At 39.3% G+C, this 23,679-nt stretch overlaps 2 protein-coding genes across 2 annotated transcripts in view; one reads left to right on the plus strand and one right to left on the minus strand.

Moving 5' to 3' along the window:
• Positions 1-1,436: 1,436 nt before the first annotated feature.
• LONRF1 (LON peptidase N-terminal domain and ring finger 1) lies at positions 1,437-15,061 on the plus strand. The gene is made up of 12 exons (XM_009083458.1): positions 1,437-1,548; positions 3,776-3,903; positions 5,633-5,755; positions 6,348-6,494; positions 6,895-7,132; positions 7,217-7,307; positions 8,136-8,250; positions 8,757-8,878; positions 11,885-12,043; positions 12,162-12,324; positions 12,707-12,859; positions 14,363-15,061. Exons 1-12 carry the CDS (start codon positions 1,437-1,439, stop codon positions 14,519-14,521), a joined length of 1,710 nt encoding a protein of 569 aa, XP_009081706.1. The 3' UTR covers positions 14,522-15,061.
• Positions 15,062-21,307: 6,246 nt separating this feature from the next.
• The window catches only part of PAICS (phosphoribosylaminoimidazole carboxylase, phosphoribosylaminoimidazole succinocarboxamide synthetase), a 5,085-nt gene continuing 2,713 nt past the window's right edge, over positions 21,308-23,679 (minus strand). Inside the window, exons 5-7 of the mRNA XM_009083459.1 lie at positions 23,467-23,647; positions 22,347-22,505; positions 21,308-21,656 (exon numbers count right to left, since the gene is read on the minus strand). Of these exons, the coding sequence (XP_009081707.1) occupies positions 21,490-21,656; positions 22,347-22,505; positions 23,467-23,647 (507 nt within the window). The 3' untranslated portion in view covers positions 21,308-21,489. The remainder of the gene's footprint in view (positions 21,657-22,346; positions 22,506-23,466; positions 23,648-23,679) is intronic.

Below are 23,679 nucleotides of genomic sequence, written 5' to 3' on the forward strand. Positions count from 1 at the left end.
AGCAATCAATCTCCTGTTCAAAGCAGAATAAATACTGAGATTGGAACAGTTTGCTTAAGGTTTTGTACAGCTGGATCCTGAAAACCTACAGGCTGAAGATTCTACAGCCTCTCTGGGCAACCTGTTCAAAGGTCAACTATCCTTATGGTGAAAAATTTTATCCTTATTTCAAGTCCAAACTGGCCTTGGTTTGGTTTATAACCATTGTCTCTATTGCTTTTCCACTGTGCACTGCAGTAAAAGTCTTACAGGTAACCCATTCCCATATTCTGAAAAACTTTTGTAATTCTCCTAATGCCTTTGGAAATTGTTTTCTGCTAAACCAGCCCAGTTCTCTCAGCACCTTCTTATGGGCTGTGTGTTCCAACACCAATCATTAGGGTGACCCTATAGTACTGTGTCCTAAAGTTTTTCTACAGTGGTTGTCATGTGGATGTCCTTTATTTTGAAGAATTTGGCATGTTATTAAGAACCATTTAAAAGGCATGCAGGATCAGACCAGAGGTGTAGTCCCTGTATTAGTATGTTTATGCCGACAGTAGCCAGGAGCAGATGCTTTGGAAGTAACATAAAACCCAAGAATGCATATTGAGTGGGGTTTTGCATGTCCCCCTCTGTATACTTCCCTGTTAATGTAATAATAACCACGGATACACACAGTTCTGCACTGCAAGTACTTGATGTCTTTTGTATTAAAATTGTTTCTCTTTGGATATACTAGGAGTGATTTCTGTATTTACAATATATTGGATTAGTGAAACTGAAAATTCAGGCACAAATTGTGTTTCTGCCTTGTTAAGTCTGTGGTCTAAAGAGCTGAGATCAGTTTGCATCTTCTCTTTAGGTGGCAAACAGTAAAATATCTGCTGAAACATTGCAAAATGTTTTTGTCACGATTGCAAAGTCTAAAAATTAAGTTGTGGTTACAAAATTGGATATATAAATTTAGATAAAATCGTAGAATTGTTTAGGTTATAAAAGACCTCTAAAATCCTTGAGTTCAACTGTCATCCCAGCACTGTCAAGTCTACCACTAAACTGTGTCTCTGAGCCCACATCTACATGTCTTTTAAATACCTCCAGGAGTGGTGACTTCACCACTTCCCCAGGCAGCCTGTTCCAATGCTTGACCACCCTTTTTGGTGAAGAAACTTTTCCTGATACCCAAACTAAATCTCCTCTGGTGCACTTTGGCACTGTTTAGTCTCTTTCTGTCACTCCTTACCTGAGAAAACAGACTGACTGATCCCCTCCTAGCTTCAGCTTCCTTTCAGGTAGTTGTAGCAAGTGATAAGGTCCCTCCTGAGCTTCCTTTTCTCCAGGATAAACAAGCCCCATTCCTTCAGCTGCTCCTTATCAGACTTGTGCTCCAGCCTCTTCACTAGCTCTGTTCCCCTTGTCTGGACGTGCTCCAGTGCTTCAATGTCTGTCTTGTCATGAGTGGCCCAGAACTGGATGCAGGATTCAAGGGTACTCAAGGTGTGGCTTCACCACTGCTGAGTACAGGGGGCAATAACTTCCCTGGTCCTGTTGGCCACGCTATTTCTGGTACAGTCCAGGATGCCATTAGCCTCCTTAGCCACCTGGACATACTGCTGGCTCATGTCTAGCTGCTGTTGACCAGCACCCCTAGGTTCTCTTCTGCTAGGCAGCTTTCCAGCCACTCTTCCCCTAGCCTGTAGCACCTCATGGGATTGTTGTGACCTGAGTCCAGGAACAGCACTTGGTCCTGTTGAACCTCATACAACTGGCCTCAGCCCATGGATCCAGTCTGTCCAGATCCCTCTGCAGAGCCTTCCTGCCCTCTAGCACATCAACACTCCTGGTCAACCTGGCATTTTCTGCAGAATGAGTGTGCACTTGAAGCCTTGATCCAGATCATTGATAAAGATATTAAACAGGACTGGCTCCAGTACTGAGCCTTGAGGAATACTACTTGTAATAATTTTCTTTTAGACCCAATTTGTTAGTGTGTTGATCTTTCAGTGGCATTATTTGTATGCTCAGCAGCAGAGTTGGGGTTCCAACTAAACTCCTTGATTTAGCCCGTTTTGGGTTTCTTGGTGTTGGTTTTTTTTTTACCAGTTCAATTGGAGTCATGCTTTTCTCTTTGAAAAAGAAATAGACAAAATGTCCACCTGCTGTAGACTTGAACTCACGTTTTTGTCTTCGAGCTATCCCTCATTCACCCCCAGGAAAGAAAGCTCAGAGTTCCTCAGGTCATGTTCTCTACTTGAATGTCTGAAAAAGATGAGCTTCCTCTGATTCTGTGCAAATAGGCAGCTTATCAGAGAACAAAGACCAGCACTTACTGCTACCTCTGGAGAAGGGGATTTGGTTTGATACTAACTCTGCTGGATGCCAGAGAGTCAAATATGACACAAAAACTGATCTGAAGAGTTTGATCTGAGCTCCCACTTTTCTAGGCTATAGCAGTCACAAAACACAAAGCCACAGGAAACCAGGCTGCAGAGTTGTTCTGCTTGCAGAATTAGTGTTTGAGTCAGATAAAGAGCTTCCCAGACTGCTGTTAAAACAGGCATTTTATTATGGCTAAAATGGAAATGAAACAAACCAGGTTTGGGAATATTTGTGTTTGAAGGGAAATTGTCAGCTCAAAAGAAAGTCAAATCAGGAAGACACTTTAGTTTCAGCTCTGAGGGCTTCTGTGAATTTTGATTTTTCTTAACCCTTTCTTTTCCATAAAGGTATTTTTACATGTAGCATTGTGGATCTCAATACAAAGCAATGAGTTGGAATATATAGGAACATTGATCAGGATAGCTTTTAAAGCTAAAACAAGCTAATGTGGCCAAGTTATAAAAATCTGTATTAGATGTTTAGAGTAGACTAAGAATGTCAAATTGAAATAATCACCTCCTAAGAAAGCCTTGTTGAAACAAGCTTAAAGAACTGTTTGATTTTAGTATTGTTTATAGTAGACCAATATTTGACTTGTTTCTCTCATTCACTGAAAAACAGGTGTATTTCTAAAAACAATCAAGAATAAAGCAGCGTGTTGGCATTTTTTTCAAGCAGCAACTGCAATTAGTTGTGTTACAAAACCATAGTTTTAATGGCATGGAAATGAGTGTGCTTCCCATTTAGAGGCTGCTGTACCAAAAGTGCAAAATGCTGTGTGTTGGACAGGAGGACTTGTCCTTATTGAACACATTCTGTTTTCCTATTGTAGAAGTTCCACTCCTTACAACAGGGCTACCAGCTGCTGTTAAAGCTTTCTGCTATTGGCTGTCTGTTGTTATCACATAGAGATAAAGCCTTTGTCTGGTACTTCCCAGGTTGATACCATTGTGAAAGTGGCATCTGTATCTCCTGCCATGTTTGGAGGGGATTGGGCATTATAAAACCTAATGTCTGTCAGAAAAACATGGGTGTTTGAATGCAAATTTTGTAATACTTAGACTTCTAATATGTGTGATGAATTCCCAGATTTCTGTGGTTTTGAATGGATGTACTTAGTCCTCAGTTTTTGTGTCACAGCAGTACTGAGCAGTACTTTGTCAGCCTCAGTTACATATTTGAAAATACATTTTATTGTTGCTGCAAGATGCATTAGGGGGTCCAAAATTTGATCCTTAGCTTAAAAGACATGAACCTGGAATTACCACCACCCACTCCTAGGGGATGGTGAGAATGTACTCCAGTAATTCTGGAAGTATTGTACAAAGCATCATGATTATGACATATCACTATGAAAGCAAATCTAATTAAAAATTGCAAATTTCTGATTTTTAAAAAAATTTTGTCTGATTTTTGTCTTCAGATTCCAGTGACTTGATGCTAAGAATTTATAGAGCTGAGTCCTATGTTGGCCTCCAAGAATATAAAACAGCCATAGAAGATCTAAATTTTGTTATTTCTAAAATGCCAAATTGGCCAGAGGTAAGTTGATACATACTCTGCATTTTTCAATATTGCTTTTATCTATTGAATCAATAAGGTCTAAATTAGACTTGCATCAGGTTAAAAACCTAAGTCAGCTTCTTTAAACATTATCTTGTAAGACATGCAAAATGCTAAAAGGCATCTAAAATAGTTAACTTAGACAAGACAGGTTAATGACGACTCTGGCAGGTTGGAACTGATTCAGAAATATGCTCAAGAGTTGGGACAGTTTGTGGTGATGTAACCTGTAACAGCTGAGGTTTGGGGCTTCTTTTGTTTATCTGTGTTAATTTTTGTTAACAGAAGGACACTTTGCTGTTTTAGCTTGGAGAGTTTTTCTTTGAAAAGCCCAAAGAAACCCAGTGGGAACTGAGCTTTGCAAGTAGTCCAGGCAGCTGGGGAGTTAGTGGTCTTCAGAGCTCTGAGATACTGCATATTGTAGAACTGTCTAAACTCTGAGCACAGCAGGAGTAAGATCTTGCCACACAAGTAGAGATAACTGCTGTTGTCTTGGTTCCTCTTGTATGTGTAGTTCTGTGGCTACTGCAAATTCAGAGGGCCTCCTGCTTTTCCCCTCTCAGTGTTGGTAGTAATTTTTTTTCTGTATGTTTGGAAATAAACCTCACTTCATTTAACTGAGCTTGGTTTGATGGATTCCTATAATGACCCTTCTCTCTGTAGGACAATCAGCTGTCTGTAAGAGGAGGATTAGCATACTTTCCTTCTTCAGAACAGATCTTAATGAAACTGCCCAGATCCATCAAAGAGGATGCATGGCCTCATCTGACAGTCTTGTTGAGCAGATGCTACTGTTTGTTCTGCCAGTCACTCTGTTGAAACTGCATGCTGGGTTTTATGTTTGGGCTTTTTTGTGGGGTTTTGTTGGTTTCCTTAAGTTTAGCTTCTGGCCCATTATCCAAATTCTCATACACAGATAGATGTGGTTTTAACTAACTTTTATTATATATTGGTTTTATCTAACTTTAACTTATATTACTGCCAGTACAACTTTTAAAATTAAGATATATTCTTAGTTGCAACATCATCTAGTTACAAGTAAGTTCAGCAAAATTCAGTAGTATTTTCTCCCCCTTTTTTCTTCCAGAGAAAATAATATACAGATTTATTTTTTTCTAGCTACTGTCCAGTGTTCAAGAATACAGTATAGTTGGAGAAATCCATTGCAAAAGTACATTATTTTGTGTTAAAAATATAGATTAAGATGTATGTAAGGGATACATGATTGTGTGGATTGTTTTGTTTGTAGTTACCTTTCTCCAGGCTGGAACCATGAGGCTTTTAATGAAAGAGAGGGCAAAAAGGGTATCCTGTAAGCTCTTGTGTGAGCTTATATATTAAATGGCATTTTATGTCCCTCTTCTTCCCCTCCAAAGCCTCACAGAAGAGGGAAGATAAGGACTTTTGCATGCATTCAGCACTAGTCAGGTTTTTAACCGTTGTGTAAGCCAAAACAAGTTACCTGGAAGAAGACCAACACCAGCCTATCCCCATGACTCTTTTCAAGCACTGTAGCCACATGTGTGTTAGACAAGGCATATGGATCAACCACACTGCAGAGTTGAAGTCTGTTAAAGAGCTGCATTCCTTGTGTTATAGCAGGTTCTGATTCTGTTGTACAGACATTACAACTCTTGTAATGCCTGTCAGATCAATACTGCAGTTCTACATAGTCTCTAGAAGTGTGTTCATCATATCTGTTTTTCAGGTCTACTTCCAGAAAGGAAAAGTGCTGCAAGACTCTGGCTTTGTAGGTGATGCCTTACAACTGTTTCTACAGTGCTTAGCCCTTGATGAGGACTTCCTTCCAGCCAAGCTAGAAGTAGAAAAGGTAATTTTATTTATGATACTAGACTCCTATCTCTGACTTGATTCTTTTATACAGCTCCTATTATGGTAGAGTTTGAGCATGTAAAAATCTTCATTACATACAGAGAAGGTTCAGGTGACAGATTCCTTTTAAGATGAATCATGCTACATTGAAGAGATAGTCCTAATGTCCATGTTTTAAGTACACATTTAAAAGTACATATGCTTTTGAAGTTGCTAAATGAATATCTAGAAAACTGGAAAGCAGGCAGCAAGTTAAATTTTCTAAACTGAAATCTGTGCCCAGAGCACAACAGGTTTTCTTTTGTAATAAAAATTTACATTGAAGAAGCTGCATGATACTGAATTGATAATGTCTAACTCTGTTCAAACAGCTCACTTGCTTGTAGTCTAGATAAATTTTGTTTTAGCAATGTAGGTATGTAGGTTTCTGCTAATTCTCACCTCTTCTTTCTCAGTCACTGCTTATATACTGTTTATGATAACTTCATACAGCTTAAATTTATAGTAGCTTTCTACTATATAGTAGCTTTATAATAAAGGCATGTCTAGATTGTTTTTTGTTATAATTAACATTTAGCTGTTTTTTCTAGACATTGTGTGATGTTTTGTCACCAGAGAAGCTAGGTGAGAGTCTGAAGGAATCTGCTTGGAATTCACCTCATATTCGAAATAAACCTTTTATGCTTGGTTCTGAGCTGACTGCATCTTACTGCAATTTACAACTTTGTCCTCAGCAGGTAACAAAAACTCTGAGATAACTTTTCTCTTCTTGACTGATACATAAGCATCAGATGTACTGATATCCTGATTTGTCATCCTTACTTCCCACTATAAATGCTGACTTTCTGTAACTGGCTAAATTGGAAGAAAAGAATTGTGGTTTGGGAGTAATTTGCTTTGGTGTTAAGACTCCTCATTCTAGTGAACTAGAATAAATAATCAATAAAGGATCAGAAGGTATTGAAGTTTGATATTAGGGACTTCAAAATAAAGTGAAATATAATTTTTTTCCTCTTCAAAGCAGATGGAGATTTATAATTGTTAATGATTTATATATTTATATATTTCTGGTCACATCTTACATACATAGATTTATGTTACTCTTAAAATACAGTTCAGTTCATCTTGCTATTACAGAGTTTAGGAGGATCAGATGTCCTGGAGCCTGTCAGTGGAGGCTTAAATCGTGCACAGTCTGCCCATGCTCTTAACTCAACAAAAGACCTTGCCAAGGAAGATGGCTTAAAGAGAGTGTCTTCTGAACCCCTTCTCTCTGGCCAAGGAAAAGGTGCTTTGTTAAAAAGAAAGCTTTCCTTTTCCGAACAGGATACAGTCGTATGTGAGGATGGAAGAAACAAACACAAAAAGCAAGGAGGTAAACAGTCACTTACTCTGAAACTTAAGATAGTTATTGTTCTGTGCCTTTCTTGAAGGAGTATTTTGTCTCGCTTCTCCTTAGAAAGTACAAAAAGGGACATGACACTGGCTTTTGGAACAATTCCAGGGGATTTGATTGATGTATCAGATTTTGAGTGCTCTCTATGTATGAGGTAAGATTTTATCCTTGATTCAATATTTGTTACAGATGCTTAGCTGAATATCTGTTAGGTGTATAAACTGAGGTACTTAGAGGTTGTTAGGAGTTGTGATACCAGCCAGTAATTTACAGCTCTCCTCTATCCCTTCAGTTAAATGTTTAATTTAAGGGGCAACTTGATTAAAATAGTCCTATAGTATAGAGCATTGTAGCGAGTGACACATTTAAATAAACTTGGTGTTGTTAACTGGTAACCTTAAAAGGACAGGATCTTCTGTGGTTTTCAGTCAATAAAACTATTTAACTTCTTAGTTTAGGAAGGCTAGTGCTTAGAAGTATTGCCTGCAAACCTTATATTTGTCTAGGAGATGTAGATGCTTCAGAATATAAGTCCACTTAAATGTAGCTGATGTTGTATTTGGAAGCTTTTATTGAACTGTCTTGGTTTTCAGAATAAATACCATAAAACATATGGTGTGTACTAAAGCTATCCACGGTTATGTTGCTAGTATGTAATACTGCTATTAAAACAACTTAGCTTCTCAAAGAATGACTTAATTTTGTTTATTCTGACTCTTTATGTAGTGAGACTAAAATGTTTGTATATTGGGATAAACGTTTAGGTACTTGAAGTGTTGAAATATGTCCAGATCCCTCAAAGAACTAATCAGTGATGTGGTAAATGGAAACAAACTGCAGTACAAAGTAAAATAAAGAGACATGAGATTAGTTTTTCTCTGCTTTGCTATAGTATAACTAGTCTTAAAGAAGCTGATCACTGAGATTTTTTAGCAAAACACACACTGGCCATGGCATCTGACTTTTAATAATTTTGTTTCAGGTTATTCTTCGAGCCAGTGACAACCCCTTGTGGTCATAGTTTTTGCAAAGGCTGTTTGGAACGGTGTTTAGATCACGCTCCACAGTGTCCACTCTGTAAGGAGAGTTTGAAAGAGGTATTGTTTCTCAGTAAAAAGCTCACAAATACAAATCTTATATCATTTTAAAGGCTATTCCCCTTGAACCCAACAACTTGGAGACAAATTTTGTCAATACAAGTTGATTAGGTTTTATGTTTCTGTGACCAGCTACTCTGTTGGTTTAACAAAATCCTGTGTCTGTGTGTAAACTTTGGTCACTGTTCAGTAACACCTCTCTGATTTCTGTGTGCTTTCCTTATTTGTATGAATGTATATCCTAGAAAATCAGTTCTGTGCATGGTAAGCATAGAAATAGAAACAGAGTTAGATACTTGAATTGTCAGACATGAAGAACTAAAACAGAGAATCTAATTTTCAAATATTATTAGTGTTAAGTAATGAAACATAACTTCAGACCTGTAATTTTTTGTGGGTTTTATGGCACATTTCATGGATCAGGGTTTTAAATAAAAGCTGCATTTTCTCAAGGCTTTTGTTAATATATATGAAAAGAAATGTTAATTTTTTTTAATTGCTTACAGTACCTTGCAAGCAGAAAATATAGTATCACAGAACTCCTGGAGGAATTAATAATGAAATATTTGTCTGATGAATTATACGAGAGAAAAAGAATTCATGCTGAAGAAACTGCTGAACACTCCAAGTAAGCTTGCTGTCTTATTTAGAAACCTTAAGAAATTAGTATGGAAATCCTTTGTAGAAATGCTTTATTACTTTTGTGGTTATTAATAGTGGTATATTATGCATGCAAGAAGGAATATGAAGACATGTTAATTTGGTGTTTTAAATGTGTATTTCACAAAATTACCATTTTTTAAACTATTGTGGAATTAAAAATTCTTATGAATAAGTAAAAATAGTTTAGTAGTAGCAAAGTGAGGCTCTTGAGTTCTCTACAAAATACACTTGGTCTTATTAAACCTCATGGGCCCACTACTCGAGCTTTTCCAGGTGCCCCTGGATGGCATCCTGTTCTTCAGGTGTGTCAACTGCACCACTCAGCTTGATGTCACCTGTATATTTGCTGACAGTGCACTCAATCCCTTTGTCTATGCCATGGATGAATAACACTGATCCCAGTATGAACCCCTGAGGGACACCACGTGTCACTCCTGTCTGTCAGAACTCAGCCATTGACCACTACCCTCTGGATGGGACTATCCAACCACTTTCTTACCCTTCTGACAGTCCACCCATCAAATCCATCTCTCTCCAATTCAGAGAGAAGGATGTGAGGGACCGTGTCAAAGACTTTACAGAAGTCCAGGTAAATGGCATCTTGTCCTTCTCTTGTCCACTGATGTAGTCACTCCATCATAGAAGGCCACTAGGTTGGTCAGACCAGACTGGATAGAGCTCTGAGCAACCTGGTCTAGTGAAAACTGTCCCTGCCCATGGCAGAGGGGTTGGAACTAGATGATCTTTAAGGTACCTTCCAACCCAGGCCATTCTATGATTCTATGAAATGCGTTTCCCTTTCCATTCTTCTTTCTGCACACGCTGTCATGGAGCTTCAGTTTTAGCTTTGCTGCTGTTAATGGATTTGTTCTCTTCAGTTGACTGCAGAGCCTCAGATACTTGAATTTCTTGCAAAGCAGTTCATGATAGATGCTAATTGTATACAGATAGGTGTGATCAAAAGACATTGTTGGTTTTTTTTGTAGTCATGGTGTTTGTCTCACTGAAGTGGGTTGACCCTGACTAGATGCCAGGCACCCACTGAAGCCTCTCTTCTCACTCCCTGCAAATGGACAGGGAGGAGTGGGGGGACAGGGTCATGAGTTGAGATAAGGACAGGGAGAAATCACTCAGCTAATACCATTAGGGTCAAAACAGTGTCAACTTAGGGAAATTAAGTGATTTTATTACTTACAAGATCAGAGCAGGATAATGAGAAAATAAAGCAGACCTTAAAAACGCGTTCCCCCTCTCCTCCCTCCTTCCCAGCTCTATCTCCTCCCCCGCAGTGGTGCAGGGAAACAGGGAGGCTGCAGTCAGCTGATCACATGTTATGTCTGCCACTGCTCTCAGGGAGGGGATTCCTTCCCCTGCTGCAGCGTGGGGTCCCTCCCAGATGGGGCAGCCATCCACGGACTTTCCCAGCGTGAGTCCTTCCCAAGAGTGGCAGTTCTCCACAAACTGCTGCAGTGTGGGTCACTCTCCACAGGGTGCAGTGCAGCCCCTCAGGGACAGCCTGCTCCAGCACAGATCCCCCACAGGATCACAAGTCCTGCCAGGAAATCTGCTCCAGTGTGGGTCTCCTCTCTCCACGAGTCTGCAGGTCCCTGCCGGGAACTTGCTCCATCAAGGAATCCCCTCAGGTTCACAGCCTCCTTTGGGAATTCACTTGTGCTGGTGTGGGTCTCCTCCATGGGCTACAGGTGGGTCTCTGTGCCCAGTTAACCAACATGGGCTACAGGGGCACAGCTGCTTCACCATGGTCTTCACCACAGGCTGCAGGGAATCCTCTGTTCTGGCACCTGGAAAATAATGATGATCTGGACATGGGGATTGAGTGCAATCTGATTATATTTGCAGATGATAGTAAGTTGGATGGGAGTGTTGATCTGCCTGAGGGTAGGAAAGCTCTACAGACTTGATCACTGGGCTGAGGACAACGGCATGAGGTTCAATAAGGCAAAGTGCTGGTCCTGCACTTGGAGCATAACAACCCCATGCAGCACTACAGGCTGGGGGAGGAGTGGCTTAAGTGTTGTTCATCAGAAAGGGACTTGAGAGTGCTGATGGACAGTGGCTCAATGAGAGCCAACAGTGTGCACAGGTGGCCAAGGAGGCCAATGGCATCTTGGCCTGGATCAAGAATAGTGTGACCAGCACTGATCATCTCCCTGTACTAGGCACTGGTGAGGCCACACCTCGAGTGCTGTGTTCAGTTTTGGGCCTCTCATTTTAAAAAGGACATCGAGGTGCTGGAGCAAGAGGTGGGGGATGGTCTCTCCTGCCATGCCTGCAGTGAGAGGACTAGAGGGAATGGTCATAAACTGAGACAGAGGAGATTCAGATTAGATATCAGGAGAACTTTTTCCCTGTTAGGGTGTTCAGGCACTGGAGTAGGTTGCCCAGGGAGGTGGTGGAGTCACCATCCCTGGAAATGTTTGAAAGGTGTCTGGATCTGATGCTGGAGGATATGGTTTAGGGGTTACAGCAGAGTGACAGGCTTATGGTTGGACTTAATGATCTTAGAGGTCTCCTCCAGCTTTGATGATTCTACAATCTAAATGGTGACCTAGCTACTATGTAGTTACTGCTACATCTCTTTACTGCCGGAAAAAACTTTGTCTCTAAGGGCATAATGACTTGTATGGCTCAAACTAGAACAAAAAGGTTTAAAGTAACTAACACCCATGTTCCCAGGACAGAGCCCTTCATTCACTGACTAGATACTCACTAGCTATGAGTCTTCCGGTCTGGGATGTATGCAAATCAGTACACAGGTATTCATCCATTGTTACTAGTGTGTGTTTTTGTTGTTTATGAAAGCTATTACAAAGTAATAAGTTTCTTAAACTTAGAAAAGAGTGCTTTATGATCTCAAACATAGCAAACATACTGACAAAATGTATTGTCTTGGCGTAGTTTAGTGTTTAGACTTTGAAGCCACAATATTTCTTTTGATGTTTTCTTGAAGCTTGACCAAGAATGTTCCAATGTTTGTTTGCACTATGGCATATCCTACTGTGCCTTGCCCTCTCCATGTATTTGAGCCAAGATACCGACTAATGATTCGCAGGAGTATGGAAACTGGAACTAAACAGTTTGGGATGTGCATAAGTGATTCTCAAAATGGGTAGGTTTACATTCTAATTCTAAGCTTCTCATCTCTTGTGTCTTTTATTTGTTTTTAGTTATAAAAAGCATCCTTTCAGAAGTGTATACTTGCATTGCTGACAAGGTCTTTTTTCCAGTTTTGCAGATTATGGATGCATGCTTCAAATTAGGAATGTTCATTTTCTCCCTGATGGACGGTCTGTTGTTGATACAGTTGGTGGAAAGAGATTTAGAGTTTTACAGAGAGGGATGAAAGATGGTTATTGCACTGCAGACATCGAGTATTTGGAAGATGTTAAGGTATCCAGAGTGCTGTCTAAATACTTACTTGTATTAATATATCACCATTTTTGCTTGATTTGTTCTTGAGAGCTCTGTTGCAAATTTTGAAGTCCCTAGAGAAATGGAGGATTCAGTGCCAGCGCATGGAAGAAATGCAAGCGAGCTGGGGATTTTGAATTTTTATAAAGCAACAAGAAGTACTATAATTGTTGTTTGAACAATACTTTGAAGCTGTAACTTGAAAAATAAAAGTTTACTATTCAGTCCTTAGTAATCAACACTTAGGAGAATGCAAGAAATATATCTAAATATAGTTATAATGGAATGTTTTTTGGTTTTAGCTTAAACACCTTAGTTGTTTATTTATCACTAATCATATTTTCGTATTTTCCTCTTACAGGTTGCTGATGAAGAAGAACTAAAGAAATTGAGAGAGCTTCACAATTTTGTTTACAGTCAGGCCTGCAGTTGGTTCCAAAACTTAAGAAACAAGTTTCGCACTCAAATTCTTCAGCACTTCGGGCCAATGCCTGACAGGGAGGAAAATATACAGGTGAGACATCATTTAATACAAATTATTACATGCTTATTTCTAAAAATAAAAATGCTGTTAACAACTGCAGCTTTTTTTGTCCTCATTTTTCCCAGCTTTGAGGACAATAAAGCTTGTCCCTTGTTTCTCTTAGGATGAGCAACAAAAAGCAATTCTGTCCCTGGTCAGCAGTTTTTGCAGGAAGGGATGTGGAAATAAAACTAGTAAACTGAAAATACTAAGTTCCAGTAACATTTAAACTTAGTTTGTGTAAAGCTGTTAGAATTCAAAGGGGAAAAACCCTGTATTTTCTTCTCTGTGAAAGTCAGGGAAGAAACTGGAACTGCCATGTGCAGGCAGTTACTTTTGGCAATGAGGAAATCACAAGTAACACTTTCCTACTCTCTGAGCTAGTGCCATAAACTGCTGCAGCTGCTAGGATTTGACAAATGTTTCTTATGAAACTAGCTGCAGCAATCTGTGTTAATGGTTACTGTAAACAATGAAGGAAGGTTGGTGAGATCCTGAGGGAGTAGAAGCTGTAGAAGAGTAACATTTACAAATACGTAAAATTTGGCTTTCAAGGTGGAATTATATATGAATTGGGATCTTATGGGAGCTTGTCCCTCACCCATCTGCTACATACTTTTATATGTAATCGATCTGGGAAGATTGTAGGTGCTGTAGCATGCATGAATTCAGAATTGATTTTAGAACAATTTATTAAAGATAGATTTAGAACAACATACTAGGACAGAGGAATATGTGTGCAAAACCAGGGTAACTGGCAAGGCAGCAATACTCTGGGTATGTACCTGAGATTTATACGAGCACGCAAATGTGCCAGCTGTGTGATACAGCTGCAAGTGAGGAAATGTCATTCTGGAGTGTACCACTACCAATCATTTTTTTGCAAATCATTTGTGTCACTTCTTTGCAGTGATAGGACCTCTGTTGAGGAGTAGCATGTCCAGCTCTGGGCCTGACATCTAATGCTTGGTGTTTAGTAAATTAAAAAAGTAGAGGAAGAAGTTACATAGTATATTTTATCATCTTAGAAGAAACTGATTAAGTGGTCCTGCTCTGTCTAGGAGCTAAGGAGAAAGGGAATGGAATTGGGGGGTGTTAGAGAAGTCCTTCAAATAAAGACAATTGTAATGAAAAGATTGGGCTTCAAGAATATTCAAGCGTCAAGCATAGCATGACAGGTATTGGATTTAATTTTGATCAGAGATGTTTGTTATTAGGTGACTGCCCTGTACCTGGCCATCTTGTCCCAAGGAAGCTATGAGCTTCCTATATTCTCTTAAAAATAATTGCTTTATCAAGCTTAGTTTAAGTGTACTTTATTTGACTTCTCAGTTGGGGAGGAATTCAGCACACTTCTGATCTCATGGATCTGCAATTCTGTAGTTAGTATCAAACTTTAAAGAAGTCATTGACAACTTTGTCTTTTGATGTCTTCATCGTAGTCAACTGTACAACATTGGTTATGGGTAACCAACTCATATGTTTTATTTTTAGGCAATGCCCAATGGTCCTGCTTGGTGTTGGTGGCTTCTAGCTGTTCTCCCAGTAGATCCCAGATACCAGCTCTCAGTTCTCTCCATGATGTCTTTAAAAGACCGTCTGATAAAAATCCAACATATACTCACATATTTTTCTAGAGACCAGTCCAAGTGACTAACCGCCTGGGTCTTCCTGAAAAGTTACTCTGTTCTGGTTGTAGTAGCAGCTGGAATTTTTGCTGCCTTTGCACATCTAGCACTGGTTTGAGAAGTGTAATGGAACTGTCTTTTCTCTCCTCCACACCCTCCTAACTTTCTGAACCACGTGGTTCTTTGAATGCACATTTTCTTCAACTATGAGAGAAGACCACTGACGATTGCACAACGTCAATCCAGCTAGATATGTTTTTCACGTTATCTACATTAAAATTTGCACTATGTAGAAGAGAACCTTTTTGAGACTTGATTGTTTTAGCAACTGACTTTTTTAAGCTGTGGAAGTGCAGGACTTAAGGCTGACAGTCCAAGTTTACAACACTGAGGAGATATTAAAGGTTTTGCAAATGTTTGCCTCATACAACTGTTCTTTTGCTGTTTGCACAAACATTGAAATATAGTATTGAATGTCACAGTTGGATATTACTACTCCTGTTGAATTATCTTGACCATGAATATGGCACAGATTTTTAAGTTATCTTGTAAATGCATCACAAAACAGGTGACATTATGAACTGAATGCTGAACTGAGAGCCAGTTTTAAAGAACAAACAAAAAAAAAGGTACTTCTGTTAAAAAATACTTAAAACTGTGAATATGGTTTACATACCTAGGCCTGTACATGTTAAAGAGGAAGCTGAAATCTAAATGCTAGTACCAGTTACCTTTCTACTGGGCTTTTTCAGGCTGGCTGTTCTTCCAGAGCACACACTTAGTTCGTAGAGCTTAGAAGAAGAAACCTTAGAATGTTCGCACGTGTGTGTGTGTGTGTGTGTGTGTGTTGGGGATTGTGCATCCAGGATTCAAAAGCTTAAAGTTTCTTTGAACTTTTTAAGTTGGTGCAAATGTGAGTTCTATGCCTTATTCATATCAACAGTAGAGCACATTGCAGTGGCAAGGTTAGCATCATGCTGCCAATAGGTACTTTTTGTAATTAAAGGTTTGCATATTTGTGAATATGTCTGATACTGGCTTTCTTGTATGTAAATCATTTGTAAAATATTTCTTAAATCTTGCTTTTGCTAATATATTTAATTTTCAATAAAAGCTGAAAGTTTGTAATATTTTTAACTTTATCAGAAACTAAAAATCACTTTCCTTTTCCATGTGCTTCTATTCTGGGATGTTAAGTAAATCCAGAAGCTGCTGGTTAACCTACATTAGGGTTGTGAGCACTTCATGACATAACTGGTATGTACATAATCTGTTACTGATTATAGTACCTGTCTCAGACTGATTATTGGTAAGACAGGGTTTTTTTGCTGGTGTCCTGCTTTTCTATCTACTTTGTTTAAATCGGGTATGAAGTTTGCATTTTACAAAACTTAGAAGTTGGGGGAAACTGTTCTTATAGAGCTGTGAGGTATTTCACAGACTTGCTAAGTCAGATGCTCTGGCCTTCTTCTCCTCTGGAGTTCAAGGCCTGAGATATTGCAGTCAGCCCAGAATCTCCTGGATCATTCTTAATGTGGGTTTCTAGCTAGGGTAATTTTTCCCTTTATGGTATGAATAAAGTCCTGGATGAATATTTGTAAAGCTTTATTTACATAATAAAAGAAGAGAGGGAATCCTGTAGTTCTCCACTTCTATATTTTATAATCTTAGAAACTTAATATTTGTATCACCGTGATCTTCATAAGAAGGCAAGTGGCAGGATTTTTTTTTTTTCTTTAGTAGCAAAAAGTCCCTGTAGCCAGGCTTGAGATACCCAAATAATCTAGTGGTAATTATTTTTTTTTCCTTCTTGCCAAGAGCTTGAGTTTTGAAATTGAGCATTCCCTACTCTGCTGGAAGTGTTCTAAGTGTTGGAAGTGCTTGAAGGCTTCTGTTTTTATACATTCCCATGACTTTAACAAAGTAAAAATTCGGATAGTGTCAGTTGGCTTGCACTATCCTGTGCCTATGTGAGTTCTACTTCTGGAATTGTAAACTATGCAAGGCAGAACTTTATTGAAAAGAAACAGCAGCAACATAAAAAGCAGTTATGTTGAACACATGCTGTTTTAAGGCTTACTGTAAGTACTGCTCTTCAGTAGCTCTTCCACACACATGATGATTGTAAGTGCTCTTGGGAGTGATAGAAAATTGAGAATGGAGATGAAAGTTTCGGAAGTTGGATTTATTTTTTTAAATGAGTGTTTTGTGGAGCAGATTTTGTCACTTTGTGCAGTTAGAATGGGGCAGAACAACGAGCCAAACTGAATGTTGGCTTAGCCCTCCCAGTAAATATCTTGGAGACACCATGCTGTACTTTGTACATCCTGTTTTGAATTTGGGGAGTAATTTCTTAAAATTATTTTTGAATTTTGCCTCCTCTGCTCACACAGCAAGGCTTCTTTGGCTGTCAAACAGTGTTACCAAACTCAAGTTAGTGTTTGGGGCACCTTATTCACAAGATTGTGCTTTCTTTGTTCAGTTGTATGACTGACAAGTTGATGTGCTGAGAAGTACCTGTCTGGAACTGATGTGTATTTTTCAAATCTTTCTGGCAATGACCTCTTCCTAGTTTTGCTAAGCTGTGGTCAGAGATCTCACTGAAATTCTTTGTGCTTAATATTCACCTCTAGTCTTTTTACTCTCACCAAACATCCTTTCTTCTAACAACTTGATGCCCTGGATGAGAACCAATGAACTTTAGGTTTAGAAACTTTCCTTTTCTTGGTATGAAATGACAACTTTGTGTTTCTTTGTCTATCTTGATTTTTCTTTTGACAGTTAGTCACACTCATTTTAGCAAACCATTTCTCTGTGGGCCTTTTGCTGGTCCTAAGTTTCCTTAAGGACAATAACCAAAGATGGCTGTATGAAATGTTGGTGGGGGTGAAACTTGAAGTGATGCTAGAACATCAGTCGAGAGAAATGTTTGCTCTGAACCCACTGAAAGACAAGGCCAGATGCAAACATTGCTGGAGACTTCACAAGACTTGGTCATCTTCTTAGTTTCATAGGTGATTGAACCCATTCCTTTGAGCTCTCAGTGTGTGTGGGATGGGATAAATACCTGCTAAATACTGAAATTTTGCTTTAGCTTCACATGACTTACAAGTGAGACAGAGTAGAGTTCATCTTGCAGATCAGCAGAGTCTCCTGGACAACAGCACAGGGGAGGAGCTTCACAGTGCAAGGCTCTGCTCACTTGACATTGAGGCAGGGACAGTTCCCAGAGGGAATGGTTGAAGCTTTGGCTTTGAGCAGGAGCAGGAGACATACCACAACAGCCAGGCCTGCACCTGACAGAGGATGAGATGTTGCTTTTTCAGTACTGACTTTGACTAGAGACCTGACTACTACTGAATTTATAATGGAAAGAATGTTGTTTCACTTAGTAGATGTGAGATACCTGTTTCAGGCAGATAGAATCCACTTTGTATCACACTGAAATCTGTCCATTATCTTCTCATTTATGTGCTTTTCTACAATCAAAAAACCCCATACAAAAAACAATACAAAACCTCAAAGCTGTAAAATGTTTAATGTTTGGTGTTTGAAAGCCTTTATCAAATCAAAATGAAGAGGCTTCTTAGCCTTGATTTTTGTGAAGTTACACATTTTTGGACACTCAGGACTGCAGTTGCTTTCACAACAAAAGCCAATAGCAGGATTTCACCATGGATTTAAGAGTAATTGCACTAGTACATGTGATGTAGCTGAATTGCAGTCAGGAGTGCCTGTGAGGATGTGGGTGGCTCTCTAGGACAGAGATTAGAAAGCACTTGTTGAAGAAGTCTTTACACTTCTGGTTGAAGGTTTTGTTTTGTTTGGTAGGTACAATGGAAGAATGTCCTATATTGGAAATAACTTTTAAAGCAGAGTGAATATGAAGCTGTGCCAGACAGGAAGTTTGTCACTTAGAGATGTTTTGTGTGTTAGAAAGGGGAAGTGATGTAATGGGAAACTGGAGGCTGTGCTATATTAAGACAAATACAGTCACTTTCCAATCCAAACAAATTCTCTGGAGCTTCTCATCTTAAACTACTTCATTACAGCTCCTTGCTGATCTATCTTTAAAACACATATACTGTTAAGCAGGTAACTCTGCTAATTAGGATGTGATCTAATCCAGGGTCCTATGTTCCACAGCAGGCACTTAAAAATTAGGCTTTGATTACAGGTATTCCAACTCAATTTACAAAACACAGATAAACTTCAGTAACTGCCCTCTGTAATAGTTTCTGTGAAGATAAAAGCACTCTTTTATTTAAGAATTTGTTTGGGCTGTTTTTACAATGGGACAAAAAAAGCACAAGTGCTACAAGAGCATTTTCTAGCTGGAGCAATTCTTGGCTTATTGCACCCCTGTAATAGCTGGAATGATGAATCAAGGGGAAGTATTTTCATTTTACAGCAAAAGCTTTGTGAAGAACTTCCAGCTAAACTAAACAGCTCATACACAGCACTTTGGCCTTTAGGAGAACTACATGAGGTCCTTGCAGCCATGCTAGACTTTGCAGGTTCTGTCTGCTGATCACAGCAACACACTGTTAATGCAGGCTGCTGTGTCCTGGTGCTTCTTTGCAAGGCAACTGCTCAAGCAGTGAGGATTTGCTTCTGAAAGTTCTGTGCAGACTACACAAAAAAAACCCCAAACAACCTACCCCATCCAAAAGCTGAATAACAACCATCTCTGTGACCACTAAGCACTTAACATGCTCATGCCCAATGTAATTTTGGCACAATATTACAAATGGAGTTAGTGTATAATCAAGGTGAAAATAATTTGAGAAGAGTCACTAGAGACTGAACAGAATGTTCCACATATAATACTCACATCATCACCTGTTACTAGTTTTTATTGCATGGAGGAAGACTGTACAGAGACAGCAGAACAGCACAGCAATGTGTGGAAGAAGATACACCAGTGGTTGGCTGTGCTTGTCTATCTCACCATGGTGCTAGGGGGATTGTCAGGTGACTAACAAGCTAATCAGGTAGATTACCCATCAGAGCCAACACCCAGTGTAGGGCAGGTAAGGAGGAATAGGAAATGACACCTTTACCTCTTGTGTAACTTCACCCTCAGGTTGTGTATTGTACTGCAGCTGAGCTAGCTGCCACCAGGAGAAAGAAGTGCTGCAATCTCCTTTACAGTTGTTGGCTTTGCTGCTTGTCTGATTACACAATGGCTCCAATTCACTCACCCCGAGCCAATGAAGAGCATGGCCTCTTTTCACCCCATTAATTCTTCTGCTAGCTAATACTACTGTCTTGTCTGGAGAGCTAGCTGACAGAACACTTTCAGATGGGCCACAGTGGGTACACAGGCCAGTACAAACATGAGAAATAGTTTGCTTGCTAAAACCCCCCACAGCCTTGAGGATCTTCACTCAAGTCAGTGCTTCCAAAGAGACAGTATGCCACAAAGAAATCTCAACCTCTTTGGTCATCACTGGCTCTCACTATTACTGATACTTCATTTAGAAATACTTAGATATCTTCATTAGAAAGCAACTGCCCTCAAGCCTAAGAATGAGTTCTAGTTATTTTGCTTTAGTGTGAGCTTTGACCAATTTAAAACCCTTGCGCTTGACTGAAGAGAGCACTTCTGTACAATACACAGAAGACAGGTTCCCCTCCTGAGCAGAAAGCAAGACAGCATCACTGACTCCAGTTACTCATGCTTGAGTGTAAGCCTGACCAACCACACCATCCTACTTTAGGAACAAAGCAACGTGGCCTCCTGTAACACTGAGACACCTAATCCCAGAGCAGAGTTAATCACAGAGCAGAGTTTTCTTCCAGAAGGCTGTCACCCCCTAGCAGATGACTGGTTTTAGGGAACAAGCTTTTTACAAGATTATTAGCTCACTTGAGGTCCTGAAGTTATGAGCCAGAGCTGGTGGCTACTTTTGAGTATATTTATTCAATAAATCTCAATGAAGCAGCTTTGCATTCAATAGTTTATTTATAATTGTAAAAGCATAAGTTCAACATACCTTGAGTAATTGCATATTTGTTAGAATTGTACCTACTCAGAAGACTGGTGTGTGCAAAGACAAGACAGTCATGCTTAGATTTCCCCCCAGTAGTTTGTTGCTTTACTATTTATTCCCCTCTTCAGTTCAGTTGAATTTCCATAGAAACAGAGTGAGGAACTATGTAACCAGCTAGAGTTATTGGAAGTGTCTGAAGACAATCTTGCATCATCACATAGGCCCTTTACAAGTATCAAGGTAGAGATGTGCCAGTATTTAAAAGCCTGGTCTAGGCAAGAGTTACAGCAAACAGGCAACAAGTCAAGTTACAGGTCAAACCACTTGTGTTTATAGCTTGTTATGAACAAGAGAATTGGTGTCAACTTCATCACATCATTCCAAAACATATCAATGGGGTACATACACACACACATACTTTAAAAAAGATACATGTATGTATATACATTTTTTAAAATAAGGCATGTATTTATTTCAGGCTCTTAAAACATTTTTCCACCCCCTCCTCTTATTAATACAGCATATGTTGCCATTTTATTGCTAAAGAAAGCAAACCATCATTGCAAGCAGAACATCTTCAGCACTGGCTTTAGTCAGCAATCCAGCTGAGTTAATAAGGTTCAAGACATTAATACTATGGAAGAATATTACTGTTACAGAAATACAGAAGTCTAGCTGAATTCTATTTAGATTGCACCAAATCATTCTCTTGACATAGCCTGTAGTTAACGGTATAGACTGAAAAGCAGAACAGCACCAGTCTGGAGCAACAGAAAGAGAGACCTAAAATACTACTTCCCCATCTCTGCTTACTTGTTATATTAAAAAAAATACACAAGGGAAGGATGAGGACACAGACTTCATCTTCTGCTCTAACAATGCTTTCTTCTGCAAGAAATGATGCAGAACTTTTGAGCTCATCCAAATGTGAATCCTAATATGCATGAATACACATTCCATCTTTGTGTAACTGGTAACAGTTACTTGTTACTGTGACTTACAAGGAGCACTCTCGAAGTTTTTTGTCAGCCTGCTTCAAGGAGATCCATGTGTTCAGCATATTTGATCTCAGTTTGGCCCACACCAAGTGGTTGTTCAACCCAAATATCTGGGCAGCAAACTGGGCAGCTGCTTCAGGTGACAGAGTAGTAGGACAGCTAAGACCTGCAGAGAAGAGAAAGCCACTTACTAAAGCATAGTTTATAGTAAAACAATACATTGTCTCTGAAGAACAATGTAAGACAAGGTTTGTTCCAGTCTCCAGGAGCCACATGATCTAGTTTGAAAGCTAGCAAAGTGTCATGTGTTGCACTACTTCTAACATGACAGTTTCATGGCATTTTAACCCAAAAGTCATCATACCACATGACTCCCCTGTATGCAGAGGTAACAACTGCTGGGCTTCCTAGTTGCCAAGCATCCATTCAAGTCACCAACAAAGTAAAAAATCATACAGGTAGCAATGCACTGAGGTAATAGTTTGAGGTCTTACCTACACTGATTGTGGAGAAAGATGTTATTTCATCTTTGATCATAAGAAAAATGTAACAAAACTTAATTACTTAAATTCCCATTAATACTAATTCCAATTTCAAAGTGGAATGCTTAGCAAGAGTAAGCCAAAGTTTGTTTTTCTAAAGGTTATTCCTGTGCAGTATTTACTCTGTCTATTGGGCTTTTTGCCATTAACAAGTCAAAGACTGTACACAACATATTTCTAAAGACTTTGCTCGGTACTAGTTCAAATACTTTTCCAATGCTTTGCCATGTGTGTGTTCATACATGTGTGTACACTGTAACAACAACAGAAGTAGAGCTAAATCAGAACAAGAGCATAAGCTGCAAATATCTTACCACTGGGTAGTCTGAGAGAGGACCACACATCCTGAGTACCCCAGTCAGCTGAGAGTGGAGGGCAGTTGACAACAGGGTAAGCAGTGTTCCCAGACATCACTGGCCCCAAACCATTGCTTCTGCCAGCTACTGCAACAAACACTGTTGGGATTCCATCTCCTGGCAGGGAGGAAGACATTCAGAGATAAGCAATCCACACCTTGTTCTCTACCACTTGTTTTCATGGGAACTTTATCCAAGTCCACATTCTGCTTGCTGTTCTTTTGCTATTTCCATTACATGACACTAGAATGTTGTGTCTGGCTTCCCCTTTCACAGAAATATCTGCTAAATCTTGCAGCCTTAAATTCCAGCTACTTTACCATAACTGAAGTTAGGATTTCTTACTCTGCCTCTGAGGGGCAGTCTCAGTATCAGAGGAATAGCTGCTACTTACTTTATAGAGAACACAGCCATTAAACCTCTGGCATCTTTAAGTGTTCCTCTCCTTAAATCTTAAAACAGTTCACCTCAAAGTGTTTCTCAGTTATGGCTACCACGTTTGTAGTTTCAACAAGTAGAAAGTATAATCTCACAAAAATAAACAGTTCTTATCTCTTCTACTAGGCTATAAACACTTTTGAAGAGATGTCAAGTTTGCTTAGCAAAGAGAATAATTTAAATCAAGTATTTTTTTCTCATGGCATCTAAAGTAGTAAGTGAGAATATTTTCATGAAACAGGCATGAAAACTTGGTGGGAGCAACATCTGCCTTGTAAATAACACATGAGAATATTCAGAGTCAGCTAGAGAACTATTGTTTCTCATTTCAGAAGGGATGGCATCAGCACAATGCTAGGATAGATGCATTAGCATGTTCAAGGCTTGAGCAAAGCAGTTGTACTGGGATGAAAGCAGAGATTAGACTCAAGTAATCAAAGCTGTGGCTGGGCAGTAGGACTCATTACTCTGAAATTGCTTTGAGCAGTCATTACACAATTAGCAAGTGTGGAACACTAATTAAACAATTAGCGTCCTGTTTAACAAAAAATGGAAAAACTCCATATAAATCCTGAAGTTGCCAAGTCATTCTGGAACATGATGCTGTTTCAATCCAAACACACATTTCTTTGGCATTTACCTTCATATTCTGCTTTGATCCTCAAGGTTTCGTCTGGCCCTTTATGAGCAGAGGTCACTCTTAGTTCACAAGGAATTCCATAGGTTGCACAGGCCTTTTTTATTTTTTCACAATGACTGATGTCAGAAGAAGATCCCATCAACACCACAACTCGACCTTGGCTCTTTGTTTTCAGAAGCAGCTAGGGAAGAGAGCAGAAAGGGAGGAGGGAAA

This window comes from Acanthisitta chloris, unplaced genomic scaffold (genome assembly GCF_000695815.1).
Source record: "Acanthisitta chloris isolate BGI_N310 unplaced genomic scaffold, ASM69581v1 scaffold10691, whole genome shotgun sequence".
In the NCBI taxonomy this organism is placed as follows: domain Eukaryota; kingdom Metazoa; phylum Chordata; class Aves; order Passeriformes; family Acanthisittidae; genus Acanthisitta; species Acanthisitta chloris.